General features: G+C 42.7%; 1 protein-coding gene across 1 annotated transcript in view; it reads left to right on the forward strand.

Annotated features, from left to right (window-relative positions):
- ush2a (Usher syndrome 2A (autosomal recessive, mild)) overlaps window positions 1-22,500 on the forward strand; it is a gene marked incomplete at both ends in the record, with an annotated part of 295,634 nt that overhangs the window by 229,601 nt on the left and 43,533 nt on the right. Inside the window, 6 exons of the mRNA XM_084054952.1 lie at window positions 7,392-7,499; window positions 8,493-8,676; window positions 14,909-15,066; window positions 18,642-18,800; window positions 19,742-19,904; window positions 22,394-22,500. The exon at window positions 22,394-22,500 is cut by the window's right edge and continues 111 nt beyond it. Of these exons, the coding sequence (XP_083911078.1) occupies window positions 7,392-7,499; window positions 8,493-8,676; window positions 14,909-15,066; window positions 18,642-18,800; window positions 19,742-19,904; window positions 22,394-22,500 (879 nt within the window). The remainder of the gene's footprint in view (window positions 1-7,391; window positions 7,500-8,492; window positions 8,677-14,908; window positions 15,067-18,641; window positions 18,801-19,741; window positions 19,905-22,393) is intronic.

Below are 22,500 nucleotides of genomic sequence, written 5' to 3' on the forward strand. Positions count from 1 at the left end.
TGTGTGTGCATGCGCGCGCGTGTGTGTGTGTGTGTGTGTGTGTTTCCGCTCCCTCTCCCAGTTTCCTTTCCCTGTCCAGTGTTATTCTAATGAATTGCCACCAGATAAATCTAATCCATTATTAGCAGTGATTTCAAACCACCACTTACACCTACGCCTGGAGCATTAGAGAGGGAGAGAGAGAAGGAGGGAGGGTAGGAGAGAGAAGGATGGAGATGGAGGGAGGGAGAGAGAGAGAGGGAGAGAGAAATGTAAGAAGTAAAAGAAAGGACAACAGACAGAAATAACAGACAGAAAGCGAGACAGAGACGTACACAGAAGGAGAGGGAGGATAGAGAGAAGAAAGACAGAGTGAGAGAGGAGAAGATGGATGGATGGATCTAAGTGTTTTCACTGAAATATGAGCAGAAATAATTGCCTCACAACTCCCCATCCTTAATGTTTAATATGCCATTATTCATCTTCCCTGGCTAGCACTCCTCTGTTGCTGATCCTAGAACAGCTCCCACTATTCCCAGTCAGCCCACTGGTCCACTCGTCCCACTTCAGCTGTAGAACCGTGGACCAATCTGGATGTTCACCTCCAATAATGTTGATGTTATACGGATTGATCTCCTGGCCAGGCAGCGGAGAATACTTTCTGACTTTCTGACTGGTGAAATGGTCGAAAAAGGAGGATTTGGTGTGAAATAGTTTGTTGTTTTCCTGAATAAAACAAACATAATTGATTAGCTTTTTTTTTAGCCTGACTGACTCACTATGGTAAAAAAAAAAAAGAAATCTGATAGATTGGTTAAATAAAAGTTTGCATTAAAGTAAATGGTATTAGTTCATTATTACTGTTTATGGTTAAGAATAGTTTAAAAATGATTATCTTCAGGAAGCGTCACAAACAACCTCTGGTTAGCGATGATTACTGAACAGTGACATGTCATAGCAACAAATAAGCACTGCTAACATATTCCCATGGGAATCAATATTAAGTATTGCCATCATTAGGCCCACCATGAGTTATTGCCTGCAATTATATAGATTATGGCATTAATCATGTGTTTAATTGGTATTTTGTAGTTTCATTATTAATTCAGAACAGCGGGGAATGGAATATCTTTTATTTATTAATGGATCCTCCCTTAACTCTTGTTCTGATTGGCCCCACATACCGGGAGGGGGCGGGGCGGGGGATGGGGGTGGAAACATGAGAAGGAGAGAAGATAAAGAGAAGAGAAAGAGAAGTATGGCGTCATTACTCTTTTAATGTAATACAGTAGATTACAATTAATATAGTATATTGTTAGTATAGAACTGTATATATTCTAAGCATGAAGTGCAGTGTGCTGATCACCATTCATAACTTTCACTGGTTTCATTCTAACCCTGCTCTAAAAAAAAAAACTGTAACCAAAAAATGTTGGCTCATGTTTGCATCACTGGAGAGGAGAGGAGAGGAAATGGAGAAGAGGAAACTATTGAAGTAAAGGAAAAGAGGAGAGGAGAGCGAACGAACAGAGGAGAGGAGTTTTAATTGATTGATTGACCGTATATGGAGACGAAATCTCTGTGTACGTGTGTGCGTGCGCGCTTGTGTGTGCGCTTGCGTTTGTGCAAATCTGTCTGTCCCCCGCATAGCTCGAGGACGGCCCGACCGATCGACTTGAAACTCGGCATGCGTATTGCCGAGGACCCGAGGGACTGATATGCCGAGTGGGAAGTCGGTCAGATCAGCCAATCTCCCAAAAATATATATAAAACCGCAAATCCCCATATATGAAGTACCTTCCTGCCATCAATATGAGGTCATAGTACTGATCTCATAGACTGGCCTGAGCTCCATATGTGGGCATGCCTCAAACATAACTCCATATATGGGCATAAAAGGGACACAGACAGACGGATACAGAAATATCCATATGTGGGTTAATAGGTACTCTGACAACAGGTACAAAGTGTATTTCATAACTGTCTGGGGCATGCATTCCCAACTCGCATCATTTCCGTTGTCCACTGCCCAGTATACTGTACATAAATTCAAATTTAATTCATAACACTATTGTGCCAGTTTAACCATTTGCAACTTATTTTTGACCTTGTAAAAAATGTTTTAAAACATTTCAAGAATGTGATGCAATGCAGTGAACTTGTAGATTGGCAATTTCCAGCTGTTTCAAAAGCAAGGGGCTGTGGTTATTTGGGGGTTCTTGGCATGGAAAGTTTAGGAAACTCTGCTCTAGAAGACACAGACAGGATCTCTTTTATAAATGCAGCTGCTTTGGCAATATTGAATATTTTCTCATGTAACATTCATGGTCATAAAATGTGTTGAACTGAAATAAAAATGACACCCACACTGAAAACACACACACACACACACACACACACACACACACACACACACACACACACACACACACACACACACACACACACACACACACACACACACACACACACACACACACAGAGAGAGAGGGGAAGGAGAGAGCAGTAATCTCTTCCAAGGCGATGCCTCCTTTAATCTCTCTTTCTTTTCACTCTGCTTCATCCCTGATTCCACCATGCATACGTGTGTGTGTGTGTGTGTGTGTGTGTGTGTGTGTGTGTGTGTGTGTGTGTGTGTGTGTGTGTGTGTGTGTGTGTGTGTGTGTGTGTGTGTGTGTGTGTGTGTGTGTGTGTGTGTGTGTGTGTGTGTGTGTGTGTGTGTGTGTGCGATCTGATCCTGTCTCTACATTAGAGAGCCACAGACAGGAAGTCCAACTCTTAATTATTTAGGAGAGGTGTTATCAAAGCTCTCTCTCCATTTCTCTGTCTTTCTATCTTTGTTTCTCTCTCTATCTTTCTCCCCATCTCTCTCTCTCCCCGTCACTTTCTCTCTCTTTCTCTCCATCTCTGTCTTTCCATCACTCTCTGTTGATCACTTTCTCTCCTTTCTCTTCGTCTCTCCTCTTTCGTCTTTCTCTCACGCTCATTCTCTTTCTCCTACAGCATTTATATCTAGGCACACACACACACACACACACACACACACACACACACACACACACACACACACACACACACACACACACACACACACACACACACACACACACACACACACACACACACACACACACACCTCCTTGGGTGACAGACTGTTGTCTCAGTCTGTCTGAGCTGCTCATGTTAGAATGGCCTTCACATCTGTCCCTTCATCCATCCATCCATCCATCCATCCTCCCAATGTCCCCCACCTGTATGAATGAATGAACCATTGTAAAGCGCTTTGAGCACTTGGAAAAGCGCTATAAAAATGCAATTCATTATCATCCATCCATCCTTCATCCATCCATCCATCCATCTCCCTCCCTTCATCCATCCATCCATCTATCCCTCCCTTCATCCATCCATCTATCCCTCCCTTCATCCATCCATCCATATATCCCTCCCTTCATCCATCCATCCATCCATCTATCCCTCCCTTCATCCATCCATCTATCCCTCCCTTCATCCATCCATCCATATATCCCTCCCTTCATCCATCCATCCATCCATCTATCCCTCCCTTCATCCATCCATCCATATATCCCTCCCTTCATCCATCCATCCATCCATATATCCCTCCCTTCATCCATCCATCTATCCCTCCCTTCATCCATCCATCCATATATCCCTCCCTTCATCCATCCATCTATCCCTCCCTTCATCCATCCATCCATATATCCCTCCCTTCATCCATCCATCCATCCATCTATCCCTCCCTTCATCCATCCATCTATCCATATATCCCTCCCTTCATCCATCCATATATCCCTCCCTTCATCCATCCATCTATCCCTCCCTTCATCCATCCATCTATCCCTCCCTTCATCCATCCATCCATCCATCTATCCCTCCCTTCATCCATCCATCCATCTATCCCTCCCTTCATCCATCCATCCATCCATCCCTCCCTTCATCCATCCATCCATCTATCCCTCCCTTCATCCATCCATCCATCCATCCCTCCCTTCATCCATCCATCCATCTATCCCTCCCTTCATCCATCCATCCATATATCCCTCCCTTCATCCATCCATCCATCCATATATCCCTCCCTTCATCCATCCATATATCCCTCCCTTCATCCATCCATCCATCTTTCATGCATTCATTCATCCATTCCCTACACCCCTTAATGCATCCATCCATCCATCCATACATTCATCCATCCATTCATGTATGTATTGTCTTTACCAATGATAAATGTTAAAACTAACTTTTCTCTGTCTTACTGTTATCAAACACACAAGCGGACACGCAAGCACTCACTGGCAGGCACACACAGGCACACGCACATGCACATGCACAAGCACACACACACACAAGGCAAGCCCTCATGAATGCACACACAATACACACACTCTCACTCTCTCTCGCTCACACTCACATGCACACACAGAGGACGTGTCAGACTGGTTATTTCTTCAGCAGAACAACGCTGCCCCCTACAGGCTGAAATTAAAGACGAGTCAAAGATCTAGTGGCACGCAGAGGTGCGTGTGTGTGTGTGTGTGTGTGTGTGTGTGTGTGTGTGTGTGTGTGTGTGTGTGTGTGTGTGTGTGTGTGTGTGTGTGTGTGTGTGTGTGTGTGTGTGTGTGTGTGTGTGTGTGTGTGTGTGTGTGTGTGTGTGTGCGTGTGTGCGCATCTTTGAATATTAAGAGAGAGCCAAAGTCTTGGTTGGTTCAGTAATTAAAAACAACATAATAAATAGTTTCCTGACAGAGTAGTTATTTTGTTGATCTTGGCACTGCCCTCAGTATCATAGCATCATCGTTTAATATAATATAGCATCATTTTAATATCATATAGCATAATTTATTATCATATAACACCATTTAATATTGTATATGACCATTTATATCATATAACGTCATTTAATATCATATAGCATAATTTCATGTAATTGATTATGTAGCATAATTTAATATCTATGGCATTCATCACTTAGAAGAACAGATTGATTTGTGCATGTCTGAAATTTTAATTAAGCACTTGAACCCCAGCATCCTTATTCTGCAGGGAACATTCGCCAAAAATAGCAGATCTACAAGCTTGCAGCGGGCCATGTTGTGAGCATGCAGATAAAAAGATATGGTGTGGATCGGGGAAAAAACTGTTCAACTCATGTCCGTTTTGCTAAGTATAGTGTTTAACCCATTTAGGCCTGTTATTTCAAGGTATCCAAAACTGTTGCTTTTCAGAATTCAAATTTTAAAATAGCAAAAATAGCAGATCGACAAGCTCAGAGTAACCAGATATCAGCAGTAACACAAATTGTATTATTATGAATTATATATTATGAATACTTCCATTCCTTGGTGTTTGTTCGTTTGTATTGTGTTGTTAGACTGTTAGACTTCCATTCAATGTTGCAACAAATGACATCATTTACCATGCTAGGACACACACACACACACACACACACACACACGCTCACACGCACACGCACACGAACAGACAGACATACAGACAGACAGACAGAGAAACACACACCTATACGCACACTTGGTTGCATGGTTAAATAGTTCATCAGAGCCGTAAGTTTGATCCCCAGTGCTTTAGTATGCCTGGCAGATTTCCTTTATTTAACCCGAACACAAGGCAACGTTGTGAGAACATTTACACACACACACACACACACACACACACACACACACACACACACACACACGCAAACGCACACACACACGAACGCACGCACGCACGCACACACACACACACACACACACACACACACACACACACACACACACACACACACACACACACATTGATCTGAGCCTGTGTTAAGCATGGTGCCTGTGAGGCATGTTAAACATGTTAAGCAGGCTGAGCAGCACATAGACATGACGGACCACAGCTCTGTGCTAGACATCATGCACTTTGTGCACACGTCTCCGCGCGCGCGTGTGTGTGTGTGTGTGTGTGTGTGTGTGTGTGTGTGTGTGTGTGTGTGTGTGTGTGTGTGTGTGTGTGTGTGTGTGTGTGTGTGTGTGTGTGTGTGTGTGAATTACAAAATGATCAAATAAGCTAAAATTTATTAGGAAAGTTAAGATAAAACATTAAGATAAAAAAGTTATGAATAAATAATATGTAATAATGATTGTGTGAAAATAATAATAATAATAAATCATGTTTGTTCCATTATTTTATATTAAATATTACATTTCTTTTTTTGTGGTCTGTTTAATGTTTATTTCATGTTGTATTTTTATTTTTTTGTATCATGTTTGTTTATTTAAATGAATGAGCAGACATGCAGAATTAATTGTTTCAGGATGTTTGGAGTCACTTTCCTTTTTTGTGTTTATAAAATTGTATAAGAAATAGAGTTTAAATGTGCTGCATTGTAGCAGCTTAGTGAATTATGATAAACTAATGTGTTCAAATATTAAACATATGGTTTAATGTGTTACATGGTAACAACTTAGTGAATTTATATTCAAATGTAATGTATATAAAATGGTCTTCTATTCATCAATTCTTCTTCAAACTCTGACGACATAAAGTCTCCTCATCACCAGCTCTTCAACTCTGATCCCAGGAACGTTCCTTTGATGTTATTGTAATATCAAGTGCACTGTTCTCATTAATGTAACAGATTGCTGTTCTAGGACCAGTAGATAGATCCTACATTGGGGTCCATAAATAAAAGATGTGTAGAGGCTGTAGCCGTAACGCATACAGAGGTATGATAATTATCATAGATCAAAAGCTGATGACATTACAGCCATGAGACTCCTGTCCTGTCAGCTCCACGCCTCATTCTCATGTTGTTTCATTATTGAGTTATCGCATGCATAATTTAACACACACACACACACACACACACACACACACACACACACACACACACACACACACACACACACACACACACACACACACACACACACACATGTGCGCATACAGTATAGATCCATCCGGTGAGTGGATGAGAGGAGAGAGAGAGAGAGAGAGAGAGAGAGAGAGAGAGAGAGAGAGAGAGAGAGAGAGAGAGAGAGAGAGAGAGAGAGAGAGAGAGAGAGAGAGAGAGAGAGAGAGAGAGAGAGAGAGAGAGAGAGAGAGAGAGAGAGAGAGAGAGAGAGAGAGAGAGAGAGAGAGAGAGAGAGAGAGAGAGAGAGAGAGAGAGAGAGAAATGAGAAGGATGGGAGTGGGTGATATGAGCTGTCATTGTCTTTGATTTTCTTGGTACTGTGTTTGTACATGAGACATGTTTTTACTAACTTCTACTGAATAGAAACACTTGATCCAGTTTCACGTGTCAATAAATGTCTGTGTGAATATGGTGTATCTAATTGTGTGCGCGTGTGTGTGCGTGTGCTGTGTGTGTGTGTGTGTGTGTGTGTGTGTGTGTGTGTGTCTTTTAAAAGGTCTGAAGCCATACACAGATTACAGCTTTGTGTTGGTGGCTTGCTCTGCTATCGGCTGTGGAACCAGTCAGTCTTCCACAGGACGAACGCTGCAAGATGCTCCTGCTGGTACGTGCACGCACACACACACACAGTGCACACACACAGAGCACACAGAGCACACAGTGCATGCTGTTAGCTGACACATGTTGGAAGTTTTATGTTAAAGAACAGGCTCTCTTCCTCCTCATCCCTCTCTCCTCCTCTGTTCATATTCACTCCCTCTTCTACTTCTATCCATCTCCTCCATGTCTCCTTCATTCGTTAAGTCATACATTATGTTTATTGTTTTATATATTTTCTGTATTTCTTGTAATATGTTTTATATCATGTGTTAATCTTCATCTTAATTTTCATCTTTATTCAAATTATTTCATCGTTTGTTTTCAGCTCCTCCCCTCGTTTACTTTGCTCCTTTTACTGTAGCTATAATTTCTGTTCTTTAAAAAATAAGAATGACTTCATTGATCAGCCCGAATGTATAGATGTCTCTCCTCTTCTCCTCTCTTTCTTTCTCCTCTCTCTGCTCTCTGTTCCTCTTCTCCCATCTTTTGCTCCTTCTCTCGTCCTCTCACCCCCTGTCCTCTAGGCCTGTCACGATTATGACATAATCGCAATTATTTTGCATAATCGTCATAATTGCTGTTTAAAACATTTCCTACATTTTCAAAAACATTGGAAATAGCAGACCTACAAGCTCACAACATGTTGCGATGCGTTGTGAGTTTGAGTAGATTGACTATTTCCACTATTTATTTTTTTTCCACTTTCATAATATGTTTTGATAGTGTTAAATTATTAAATCTGGACGATTTTGGCCAAAGTACATTAGTTATGTTTGACCATTTCTTTGTCTATTGAAGGTATTTGTCTTATCTGCCCTGTGCAATTTTTGTTTAAAAATCTTACAGTAAAAGCCTAACGAAAATGTAATTTTACATACGTATGTTCCAATGCCCAATGCCTAAAACACGATTAAAATAATAATTGCAATATTACAATGAATCAGCAAGTAAAATGTCATGATGGTGACGGCCCTGCTGCATGCATGTCCCCCTGCAGGAGTGTGGTCCAGCCCCAGACACCTGGTGGTCAACACATCAGCTGTGGAGCTGTTCTGGGATCAGCCAGCTCAGCCTAACGGGCCAGTGACCCAGTACAGGCTGATCAGAGACGGTCACACTGTTTTTACTGGACAACATGGGCACTTCAACTACACCGACACTGACCTGGAGGCAGGCCACAGGTGCAGTGACAAATAAACACACACATACTGTACACATGCACGCAAGCACGCACGCACACACACACGCACACACACGCACGCACGCGCACGCACGCACACGCACGCACGCACGCACACGCACACACACACACACACACGCACACCCGCATGGATGTGTATCTGAACACACAGGTTTATATACGTACAAAAGCACATGCTGTGTGCATGCATACATACATACATTTCCACATTCAATACGTCATCAATTAATCATTTTTAAATCTCTCTAGTTTCATCATTTTAGGTGATTGTGTGTGTGAGCGCGTGTGTGTGTGTGTGTTTGCATGCATGCCTGCTATCAGCCTCTCCATGTCCCTCACTGTGTGTGATTATTTGTGTCATTTAATGAGCAAATATTTAACATGCTGATGACAGATGCAAACATGCCACACACACACACACACACACACACACACACACACACACACACACACACACACACACACACACACACACACACACACACACACACACACACACACACACACACACACACACACACACACACCTGCACACGTTAAAATCACACACAGGGTATGTGGTGTTTTATTTGCAGACATCAGTGGAGCATAGGTTTTATTTCCGTTCATTTGAATGTAATCTTTATTCATCTCCAACAAGATGGACAATTAGTATTTTATGTTGTGTGGTATTGTAATGTTGTGCTTTGTGGTGTTGTGTTGTGTTACATTTTGTGGTGTTGTGTTGTGTACATTTTGTTGTGTTGTGTTGAGCTCTACTATTTTCTGTTCCCCTCCTGTGCTTGTATCCTTGTCTCCTCTCCTTTCTTCTCCAGCTCTCCTCCTTCCTTCCTTCCTTCTATCTTTTACCCCGAATACAATTCTCTGGATAACAACCTTCAATTGTAGTCATGTACGTGTGTGTGTGTGTGTGTGTGTGTGTGTGTGTGTGTGTGTGTGTGTGTGTGTGTGTGTGTGTGTGTGTGTGTGTGTGTGTGTGTGTGTGTGTGTGTGTGTGTGTGTGTGTGACGTTTAATTTTCCCTAATTCCAGATAGCCTGCCATCCTGTCTCTCTCTCTCTCTCTCTCTCTCTCTCTCTCTCTCTCTCTCTCTCTCTGTCTGTCTGTCTGTCTGTCTGTCTGTCTGTCTGTCTGTCTGTCTGTCTGTCTGTCTGTCTGTCTGTCTGTCTGTCTGTCTGTCTGTCTGTCTGTCTGTCTCTCTCTCTCTCTCTCTCTCTCTCTAAGCCCCCTTTTCCCAATTTATCCCTGCATCCAGAATCACATTGGGAACATCAGCCCCATTATCTGGACAGGCATGTGCGTTTATCTAGGTGTATGTACTATGTTAGTGAGTGTGTGTATGTACTATGTTAGTGAGTGTGTGTGTGCGTGCGTGCGTGCGTGCGTGCGTGCGTGCATGCGTGCGTGCCGGTACATGTGCACGTTCATGCGTGTGTGCTTGTCCAAAGTGGCCATTGATTATTTATGACCATGTTGATTAGCTGTCACTTTGCTCTAAGATGACGAGAGAATTAACCTCCTCACTCTGGCTGTCCCCATGAGATGCATGCGCACACACGGGCACGGGCACACACACACACACACACACACACACACACACACACACACACACACACACACACACACACACACACACACACACACACACACACACACACACACACACACAAACTTGATATCCAGACAGTGTTTACATATAAATAAATATCTTCCAGTCATGAAGTTTTTAAGTTCATTCTCCCATTGAAACCTCATGCCATGCTCCACCCCTCCGTCTCTCTCTCTCTCTATGCCCCCCCCTCTCTCTCTCTTTCTCTCCATTTCATTCTAAAATGTTTGTTATATTTCTATGAGGAGCACATGTTTTTTGTGTGTGCAACTGTGCATATGCCTTGTGTGCGTGCGTGTGTGACAGAGTAACATATAGTTTTAAAGCCTCTCTGATAGTTCTCCGACCCTCTCCAGAGCCGCTAATGGCCTCCTGTTTAAACGCTGTGCGCTGGAACAATAACCCAAGCAGCTCCTGTTAATGCACGTGAGGAGAGTTTATAGCAAATTAAAGGCTTTTAATGTTAAATGGACGCTCACTTCCACAGCCAGGAAATCTATCTTATGATGTCATTGGCAAGAGAGAGAGGGCGCGTGTGTCTGTGTGTGTGTGTGTGTGTGTGTGTGTGTGTGTGTGTGTGTGCGTGTGTGCGTGTGTGTGTGTGTGTGTGTGTGTTTGTGCGTGTGCGTGCGTGTGTGTGCGTGTGTGTGCGTGTTCAGGGATCAAGAGGAAGTCAAAAAGAGAGAGAGATAAAGGGGAAGAATTAGAGGGAGAAAATGGAGAGACAAAATGTGGGGGTCGGAAGTGAGCCTTAAAGGTGTCATAAGCACTAAAACCTGTTTTTAAACGTTTTAACAGGTATTTAAATGTTATTTGAGATAATAGGCCTTACCTCAACAAAATAAGTGTGTGTTAAATCAAAATTCTCATTTTTTAGCGGTGCCAACCGCTCTATACGTGGCTTTGACTCGGTGTCTGTGTGTCTGTGTGTCCGTCTGTCTGTGTGTCCGTCTGTGTGTCCGTATGAGCCTGGGATGAGCACGGCAAAGAAGCAACACATACAAACACACGCACACGCACACACACACACACACACACACACACACACACACACACACACACACACACACACACACACACACACACACACACACAAGGACTTGGAGATTGCCTATGCCATCTCTCCTCTCATTTGCCACACGTGCCACCGGTTATCAAAGAGGGGTCCAGGGACCCCCAGGAACGTCCGCCCGTATGAGCACGGGATGAGCACGGGATTTTAAACAGCTATAAGTCCAGTCTGCAGCATGCCACCAAGTCCAAATTTGGTATGTGGACTTAGACCACCAATACGGGCCGAGCATGAATTGCTCAACCCCCGCCCCCTCTGTCTTCCCATTGGCTGGCCTTTAAACAGCCATAACTCAAGTTCGCAGCATGCTACGGAGTACACATTTTGGACATAAACTAAAACCACCAATAGGGACAAACTGTAATTACTTAAGCCCTCTGTCTGCCCATTGGCTGGGCTTTAAACAGCCATTATTCCAGTTTGCAGCATGCTACCAAGTACAAATTTGGTAAGTGGACTCAGACCACCAATAGGGACGAACTGAAATGAGTTAAGCCCCGCCCCAAAGGCACCGCTTCCTTCACACAGGGTGTGATTTTTCATTGAAAGTAAAGAGTAGTAGAATGTCATTGGATGTATGGTAGTATTGTACTTTATGACTCTGTGCCAGGGATCTTTAATGTCCTTCAGGCCAAGGACCCCTTAGCTGACAGAGAGCTGAAGCAGGGACCCCCATATTGTATAAAATTGTGTTGCCTATTATACCTTTTCATAGATATCTTCATAGACTTGTTTGACAGCACTATCATCAGTGTTGGATTCATGTTTTTTTCAGACATATAACCATTTAACCCTCAATACCTAGTAAACTTGACCTATGGCTCTGTACTTGGTCTGCTCTTTCTTCCCTGCCGAAAATAGCCGATCTACAGACTCACAATGCCTCGGCTATTTTTGGCAAATGTTACCCCCAGAATAGGGATGCCAGGGATCAAGTGGTTAATAAAATAAAACAAAATAATAATAAAAAAAAAGGTTCCTATCACACAAACACTTGGCGGCCCCCCTGTAGTAATTCTGAGGACCCCCTAGTGGTCCCAGACTCCCTGTTGAAGAGCCCTGCATATGTAATCAGTTACTGTATGCACTCCACTCTCTACCCCTCCCTCTCCACTGCTCTCAACGCCCATCACATTACATGTTTTAAACTAGTGCAGTGAGGGTCTCGTCACTTTGTAAAGCAGGCCACACACTAAACGTTGTTGTCCAGATTACTACAGACTGTTAGTCCAATGAAGTCCGGAGATCAGTCGGTTGAAAGGTGTGAAAAGGTTGCTGAATCTCTCCACACCGCATCGACTGTCGGCTATTAGTATGGTGCAAATTCTGGCTCGACGTTTGCTTTTCAACAACAAAGAATGAGCATGCTTAAATCATTTGATTATTCAAGATTAAAATAAGATTTTGGCTTAGGACATGACTATAAGGTTATTTACCTAAACTGTATTTAGACTATTCTGGTTTATCATATCTTTATTGTTTAATGTTAAAACAATAAACACAGTGCGTGCATGGCACGATGCGCATACAGCAGAAAAAACAGCAACCTGTCATTTCTGTTTTATTAGATTACTCACCACATTGTGCTCCACGAAGTAATCCAAATGTTCATCATCATTTTCAATTGATGACATGGTCACTCTATCCTCCCTGAATATCGATTGTCCCATGATTTAGTTGGAGAATGTGCACACTATCTTGCGATGGTGAAAAAAAACGGGGGCCCTTTGCGAAAGGCCCCCACATTTCTGTCTCCAGTCACTGAAATAGACAATATACAGTAAATATGCAGGCCACATTGCAGAATTGCCTTTTATGTCTATATCCAACATCCTCATCATGCTATTCAGGTCAGAACACATCTATCTATGGGCGGTTTTAGTCCAAACATTAAATAAGAAATACCGCAATGAAGTAAATATGTATTATTTAATTTTTGGACCAAAAAACTTCCATTGCTATCAACTTTGAAAGACTGACTAATTGACCATCATTGAGGTTTATTTTTATTTTTACAGAAACAAATGAAACAAATGAAATCAGTTTGAGACACTGACAGTCTGTGTTTCTTATTTTAATGGCACTGAAAGCATAACACATAACACTCCAAGACACTTGAAAGCAATTATAACATCAAAGTTGCAGAGCAGAAATAAATCAAATAACAAAAATCCCTAGAAGGTAACTGTTTTGTACAACTTTTGCCGTGTTGCCACTCTGTAGTTTGGGTATCCTCACTGTGCTCCCTGAGCACAAACACATCTTCGTTCTGAACCAATGTCATCCCAAGCTGCACACTCACTAACCATCTCGTCTCTTCTTCCAGTGGAGTTCTGGAGTTCCAAGCTTCTGCGCAGCTGCCTCTTATGCACTGTCTATATATGACGTCCTGTTCCATATACAGTATGACGTCCCATGACGTCTATAGCTCCACCCTTATGTAGCCTCGGGGGCGCACTGGCGCAGTCGGTAGCACTATCGCCTTACAGCTAGAAGGTCCTGGGTTCGATTCCTGCCGGAGACGCTGTGGGCGCTGGGGGCGTGTTCTCTCCTCCGCGTCATCAGTGCCCATACCCTAGGTCAGTGGTTCTCAACCTGGGGGTCGCGACCCCCAGGGGGGTCGCCAGATTTTTTGGTGAATTTACAAAATATTTTTTTATGTTATCATTAATTCATGTTTTATCAGTTAATTTACTCAATTTACCCACTTTTTGCAAAAATGTTTTGATAATAAACAATTATCAAATAACCTATTATAATTGAATAACCTTCGCGCGCGCGAACGGGACCGCACGCGTGCACGCGGGGGGTCGCGGGAAATAATATCATTATTTTGGGGGTCGCGGCCTGAAAAGGTTGAGAACCCCTGCCCTAGGTGGGGTTGGCGAAAGGGCCTTTCTGTGTGGAGTTGTACCCTCACAAAAAACATAATCCTAGCAGTAATCCTGGTTTCTATACTGCCTGCCCCTGGTCAGCCAGGGGCCCGGGCGCCTGATGGAGGGGAAAGGAACTGGTTGGAATAACGTGTTCCTTCCAAGCGCTACGTCCTACCGGGGAAATTCCCCCCTGTCAGGTGATAAGAAGCGGTCTGCTAACTCCTCATGCGTTGAAGGAAGCATGAGCTCAGTTCGGGGCTCTCCCCAGGCTGGCAGAGGGAGAGTAGTGCCCAGGATTGTGTGTTCTGAATAGTTAAGCAAATGTGATGTGTTTTTCATCCACTTCTGTTTTATATCTGATGAATCCAGCTCGCGTCAATCACACAGGGGATTTTTCTTTTTTATCCATGTATGCGTTTGCTATTCAAAAATAGCAGATCTACTTGTACATATGTATAAGTTTGAATAATTTATATTTTTTTAACACAAATCTTCTCTCCTGGGGTCCCTGGCACAAAACATTTTCAGATGGCGGTCCGCAGGCCAAGTACATATCAATTTGGGAGCAAAAGGTTTGAGAACCACTGGTGTAATGTAGCTTTCAATGATATTTTTTAACTGATACTTCTCCTGTTCTTTTTTCTATCCCTCTGCAGCTATGTGTATGAGCTAGAAGCCAGTACAAGGGGCGGGAGCAGTCTGAGTGGCAGATATGTCATCCAAACACCAGTGTACTGTCCAACTGGGATCGCTCCTCCTTACAATGTCACAGTGTCTGGACCGCGATCCCTCTTCATTGCCTGGACGCCTCCTGGTGAGGAGTATATTAAAGAGGATGGATGGATGGATAGATGCTTGATTGCTCGGACACTATAAATCCATATGACCTCACGGGTTAGAGTCCTGACCTTCTCTCTGCAAACGCTGATTTCCACAGGCGCTTCATTAGCTGTGAGCACATTTTAAAACAGCATTACAGTATGTTGCTCCACATGCTCCACAACACTTAAAACCAAACAAGACAGGATCTAATTACGGTGTGGCTTACCTGTGCAATCTATGGATAGCAGGTTGCTACACTAGGTGTGCACTGCAGTTTGTGAACAAAGCAACAATAATGTGCTAATCACAGCTCTCTGATTTATCCTGTCATTGACCACTCAAAACCTTCCTGCCAGGGATTTACCGTGGCATTATGGGTAATTCAGTGGTCATTGAGCAGATATTCCCAACCCCCGGTCCCCGGATTGGTGCCGGGCCACAGATAAGTTGGCCAGGAATTCCTAGTTTATGGATTGCACAAATATGCGCTGCCATCCATGCTTGAGCTCACTGTCACTACAAGCTGTATTCTTTTCACACTCATGCTATTGAAACACTGGTGGGATTGTTATTTCATGTCAACATTCAAGTGGAATTATCAGAAGGTGTGACGCAGGTAAAACAATGTGTCACTCTGCAAGTTTAGCCATAGTTTTCCACCTGTCCAAAGTCATTTCTGAGACTGTGACATGAAATTAATACATTACATTACATTACAGTCATTTAGCAGACGCTTTTATCCAAAGCGACTTACAATAAGTGCATTCAACATAGGTAGGGAACGAAACTACTAATCACCAGAAGTCTTAAGTGCATTTCCTGCAAAAACAAGCAACCAAGAGTATACCTAGCGCTAAGGTAAAAGTGCTATATATCAGCTACCTACTTTCTTAAACAGATGAGACAAAATATCAAAATCAAATGAGCACAAGCTAATACAAAAAGTGTATCGACTAAACAAGATCCAATAAAACAGTACAACAATAAAACAAGAGTTCGTACAACTAGTTAACAACAAGTAAGCCAGACAAAGAGGAAGGGTAGTGTTTCCTGAAGAGGTGGGTTTTCAGCCTGCGGCGAAAGATGGGCAGTGACTCTGCTGTCCTGACTTCAGTGGAAAGTTCATTCCACCACAATCGTCCTTTGTGGATATAACGCCATAGCTCAATGATATAACATGATATAGTGATGTATAATTAATTGTATATAAATAGCAGTCAACTTCTGTGTTTTGGTATACGGTTGGGATGCATGACTGATTGCCCATGATTTAAAATGTCGCTGGTAAAGTTACCAACTTCCGTTAACACAAACAAGACCTTTATTTTTCACTTGTTGGTACACACAGTAAAATCCTCACTGTTAATGTATCCATTAAATGCATAAACCAACTTCCTTTGGTTCCATTTTTATACTCTCCGAATTAAATGAACACTAAGGACTATATTGTCTAATTGTTATATAGCGATCTCACGTCATAGCACAGCCACTCGCCATGGACCGGCTCAGAGGCGGCCATCCTCGACTCGGTCAAACTGAATGACTCAATATGGCAAACCATTCCATGAGCTTTTCTGCACACAGTTTGTACATTTAATCTGGGAAGCTGCTAATACAGCCTCAATTGTACTGTTTAGGGTCACACGGTAAAATCCTCTGTTAATATAATTAAATGTATTTTAATTTGATTTAATTTAATTTAAAAGTGTACAACCAGATGTGGTGTTATGATAATAATGATAATAATAATGAGAGACTAATTACCTAAATGGATGAATCACTTCATAAAATATGAATTATCTTTTAGAGAGAGAAAGAGTGAGGTTAGAGGAAAACAAAGCTCCCAGTATTTTTCCATTCACCTTCTGGCCTCTCTGGCCCTGGACACACACGCACGTACGCACGCACGCACATACACATACACATACACATACACAAATACACACAAACACACACACACTGGACTGGGTTTCATGCATATAGGGAAGTGATTGTGTGCCCCAACCTATCCATCATTGACTATTACTCTCATTAAGCTGTTTTCCTCTTTCACAAACAGCAAAGAATTCACTCTCAGCAGTGTGTGTGTGTGTGTGTGTGTGTGTGTGTGTGTGTGTGTGTGTGTGTGTGTGTGTGTGTGTGTGTGTGTGTGTGTGTGTGTGTGTGTGTGTGTGTGTGTATACATCATTGTGGAGATATTTCCATAGGCAGGTCTATTCTAGTGTCATTACTGGTTGATTTTAAAGGAGGAGAAATATTGCCTGGGTCCTCACGCATGGTTAACTCCCTGAACCCTGCACAGTTTGGAGTGGTACCGCGGCGCGCGTGTGCGTGCGTGCGTGCGTGCGTGTGTGTGTGTGTGTGCTCTGATGTATGGTTGTTTAAAAGCCTTCTTATGAAGTCTTCCACATTGTTTGTGTGTCTCTTTATCTGGTTGTGTGAGTGTACGTGCGTGCGTGCGTGTGTGTGCGCGCACATGCAGCAGAAGAATTTCAGAGCTGGTGATTGGTTGTAAATAATAGAACCTAAGGATCACCATGACAATTACACCTTTATGGCAGAACTCACTGTTAAAGACGCATGCAATACTACCCGCGTGTGTGCTCTTAAACGTTTGTGTGCTATATGCTATATGCTATCAATGCATGCAGTGCCAGTTTGAAAAGCTAAAAAGTGTGTGTGTGTGTGTGTGTGTGTGTGTGTGTGTGTGTGTGTGTGTGTGTGTGTGTGTGTGTGTGTGTGTGTGTGTGTGTGTGTGTGTGTGTGTGTGTGTGTGTGTGTGTGTGTGTGTGTGTGTGTGTGTGTGTGTGTGTGTGTGTGTGCATTGCAGGGTGAATAATTGAAGCCTTTCATTTGTCTGATAATCAGTTCTTTCTCCAGACATCCAGAGTTCATGAATGTTGAATAACCCATCACAATACAGTTGGCCTGAATTATGGAAAACCGCCACCCAGAATATTAACAAAGTCTAGGTGTGTGTGTGTGTGTGTGTGTGTGTGTGTGTGTGTGTGTGTGTGTGTGTGTGTGTGTGTGTGTGTGTGTGTGAAAGAGAGAGAGAGAGAGAGAGAGAGAGAGACGGCTATAAGGGGCATAAAGACAATAAGTTGATGTGTTTAGAGACAAAGATAAAAGCAGAGAGGCAGTTCAGCAGCCAATGAGAATCCATTATAGTTAGTCTACTGAGTCTTTATCTGTTGCTTCTGTGCTCTGTGACTGGTATGGTAATGATTCCATTCACATTCATTGTGTGGTGAAACGGTCTTAAAATCACACTTTTACTACATCAACAAATAAGCCTACAAACAAAGCAGATTCTGACAATATAGTATGATTCCGATACAATATAACTATTCCTGGCATTTAATTTGATGAAAGTGAAATGGTTGTATGCATGTTTTATTAACCTTGACAGAAGTTTTGTTAGGTCACCAATATTGGGATCTCACAAGCAATGGCAAGGGTCTATTTGAGAGTTATGGGGGTTCTTGAAATTAAAGACTTTGAGAACCACTACTATAAAACATGAAACTCTATCTCTCCATTTCTCTCTCCTCTAACTACCCTCAGCCCAGTTCAACAGCAGCCAGCCACTTCAATATAACATCCTGTTGAATCCCGGAAGTGACTCATCAGTGATACGTACGGCCGGTCAGAACCCGCATCTCACTGTGACTGGTCTGGAGCCGTTCACTACCTATTACATCAGGGTCCAGGCCTGTCAGGCTGGTACGTATCACATTTTAACTCCCAATACAAAACAAAAGGGTTTCATTAACCTACAGTACATCCCAAAAGTGGGAGTGCTCCTATACTGTACATCAGCACGGCTGTGATTTGATTGTAGAAGATAATGACAGCACAACATTTCATACAACAGTACAATGAGAGAAAACTGTTTAGGATTTTGTTTGTTTGGATCCGCCAACAAATATTGTTCCTTTACCATTCCATCAACAAACATTTTGCTAAGCAACTTATAAACAGGCAGCCCCAACTGAGTGGGTAAATAACAGGCTAACATTAGCTACTGTATCTAGTGGAGTGATAGGTCACAGCAAAACATCACAGTGCCGTTGGTGTACTCTATATCACCACTCATAGAATACCTTTTCTCCAATTAAATTACTCCTGGACTACCACTTCCTGTTCCATGGACACAGAGAATAATCAAGTCTGATTTCCTGGAGGGTATGCATTATTTTCCTATAGCCACGTGTCTAAATGAATATGTTGCAGTACATGTTGGAAACCAGTACATGTGGGAAAAACGGAACGAGGAGCGCCCGTTTTTCCGGCCGCCCGTGCGGGGGCAGCCCGCACGTTTGGGGCCTTGTCCCTTTCCGTTCCGCACGGTGACCCCCCCCGACCCGCACTGGCTCGCAACCGAAAACGGGCACTCTCCGTTTCGCTTTTCCCACATGTACTGGTTTCCCACATGTACTGTAACATATATGCATAATACAGTTTGACTATATTAATGGTTATTTAGCTGGTTATATTAGTTATTAGTTATTTCACATGAGCTACAAGCTATCCGTAAAATCTACAGGAATCCCATTGTAACTTTCAACTTTTTGGGGAAACACAAAATACAAGTGTTGAGGTCTCTCAACACCAGGTGTCTCTCTCTCTCTCTCTCTCTCTCTCTCTCTCTCTCTCTCTCTCAGAGGGCTGTGGTGTGGGAGAGGGGCTGTACGTGCAGACACCAGAGGCTGTTCCAGAAGGTCTGTCACCTCCCACAGTAACGGCATCTGGAGCCCAGGTCCTGGATGTTCACTGGAACCCCCCACACAAAGCCAATGGGCTCATCACTTCCTACTATATACACTGGTAGCGCACACACACACACACACACACACGCACGCACGCACATGCACACGCACACGCACACGCAACACAAGCCCATATATTTAAGCAATAACTCACTACAGGCTATGGTATGTCATGATTATTTCACAGCTAAGGGCCAACAACCCCCTTGGCTGTGATTTCGTCCCAATATGACATGAGTGAATTATTGCTTTTAGTAAACAATTGCCAAAAATATGCAATTTTTTGACATACCAAATAAAACAGTTTTTAATAACAATTCTCATTACAATCTAAATTGGTCAGTCTCAGCTTTCTGCCTATCATCCTTTGCTGTTTCTGATGCTGACATAGAAATCTCACATCATTTCATTGACCTGCACATTTGATGGCTTTGGAAAATTTAAAACGACACCTTTTATCAGTCATCACAGTATGTGACGGTCCACATTGTTTGCTGAACGGTGTTTGCTTCATTTAGGTTGCCCCCCCCCCCCCCATGTTCCATAATCTCCTGTTTCTACAACTGCATTTCTTTCCTAGAGACGTGGATTGCTCCATCCACTCTTCCATAGTTAACCCATTAAGACTGGGAACGCATCTGTGTCATTTTAGATTTTAGCTATAACCATTATTTCATACGTTGGCTATTTTTTGAAAAATGTAGATTTTTGTTAAATTGTGCTTCTTTTAAAGCGAACATTTTTAACTCAAATCTTTGCTTCTGGCGGTCCCTGGAACAAAATATTTTGAGATGGGGGTCCGCAGCCAAATACATATATTGTTTGGTTGCTATATCAGTGGTGCTCAAACCTTTTCCATGTTAAGGACCCCCAAAATTATATGTATGTGGCCGCGGACCCCCATCTCAAAATATTTTGTTCCAGGGAGCTCAGAGCGCCTGTGCTGGTGCTTATACTACTCCATACCACTAGGAGGAGCTTTTCATAGCTTTCCATTTTGTTACAGCCAAACATGATCGAAACAGGAAGGAAGTGATAAAGCAGTACTAAAGCCTGCCTTTTGCTTGTTTGTTTGCCTGGCTGCTAGACCCACAATGTGACATTTGAACAGCGGTGCAACTTGTCGTGTCTTGTGCCCAAAAGCAGCCAGAAAAAGGCGTGTGTGCTGCAAGAGAGGTGCACACGACAGGAACACTGTACCACATGAAAATAATGGTTTTGCAGGGCCGCTTCGGAGACGCTTCTGGTGTGATCGCCCCTAATGTTCTTTTTCTTAGCAATGGAGGGATAGACGAGGCTGTTCTCACTCATTGTACACTCGTTTGTACTTGCAATTGCATTATAATTCGTATGTATAGCCTACGTAATCATGATTTAGGAGGCTGTGATCAGCCTGATATGCTTCTGGCTGGTCAAGAACAGACCTGGAGCACCTGGAGTGTCTGTGTTACCAGACAAAAACATTCTGATTTTTTTTATTTTAAAGATTTGTTCAAAATATTCAGGAGCAGAAAATAACATTTCTAGATGCGGACATTGTCAACAAAGTGTCACGGTAGTCTCATTTAATTGTACAGTGCTACGTACAGTTTTGAAATTGATTACAATATAAGTGGTTCTTATCTTATCAGTATGTAACTCGAGTCAACAGCGTGGTGTTTGTATTTTCATAGCTTTCGCCTCACTCTGGCATGCAATGTTAGGCATGCTTCTGTCAGAGTGTTGCCTTGTTTCAAAAGTATTAACTCATTCAATCAAAATGTAATGAGAAACTATTTTTGTTGTACTATATACTGTAGGTGAAACAGAATAAGTTATTACATGAAATGTTGTATGAGGAGGATACATTGTATAGAAAGTTTAAACGTACAAAGACATTTAGCCATAGTACAGTATACCTGTATGGCTATCATGCCATACCTTTAAACCAATGATATTTCATAAACTGAGCTACACGTTTTATAAATAGGTATACCACATGCGAAACAGTATGAAAGATATTATTACAGAGTGATGGAAAATTTGAACATGCAATATAGAAAACACTGGTTACTATTGTCCACAAATATTTTGTTTGTGAGTGCGTATGTGTGTGTGAGCGCGCAGGTGCGCGTGCATGCGTGTGTGTTAATGCATGCTGGATGCTGAAGGTCGTGGCCAGCTTGTTGACCAATCAGTGTGTGATCTGTATGCAGGGTCATAGCAGACTAAACCCTTTAAGTCCTCAGGAAACAGAGATTTGCATAGTGTTTTACACACACACACACACACACACACACACACACACACACACACACACACACACACACACACACACACACACACACACACATGCGCACACACACCTGCCTGCCGTCATGAGACCCAGGCTGACCCATATAAACAATGGGACTTTACCAACACATTCACGGTCTTGCATCAGACGGTTGTTTCTGATTGCTCGCCTGATGTTGTCTTTTCAATGTGCGGTATGTTTATATTTATCTTGCACAAATTATTAAATGAATAGATATGAGAACTTGACTCACTGTGTTCACTTCCTGTCAGGCGTCCAGTATCAACCGAAGAGGAGTTGCTGGTTTTCATCTGGTCCAATGGCCCATTGGAGTTTATAGATGCAAGCCATGCCCTCCAGCCCTATAGCCAATACGAGT

This window comes from Gymnoscopelus microlampas (assembly GCF_963454915.1).
Source record: "Gymnoscopelus microlampas genome assembly, chromosome: 1".
NCBI classification, from domain to species: domain Eukaryota; kingdom Metazoa; phylum Chordata; class Actinopteri; order Myctophiformes; family Myctophidae; genus Gymnoscopelus; species Gymnoscopelus microlampas.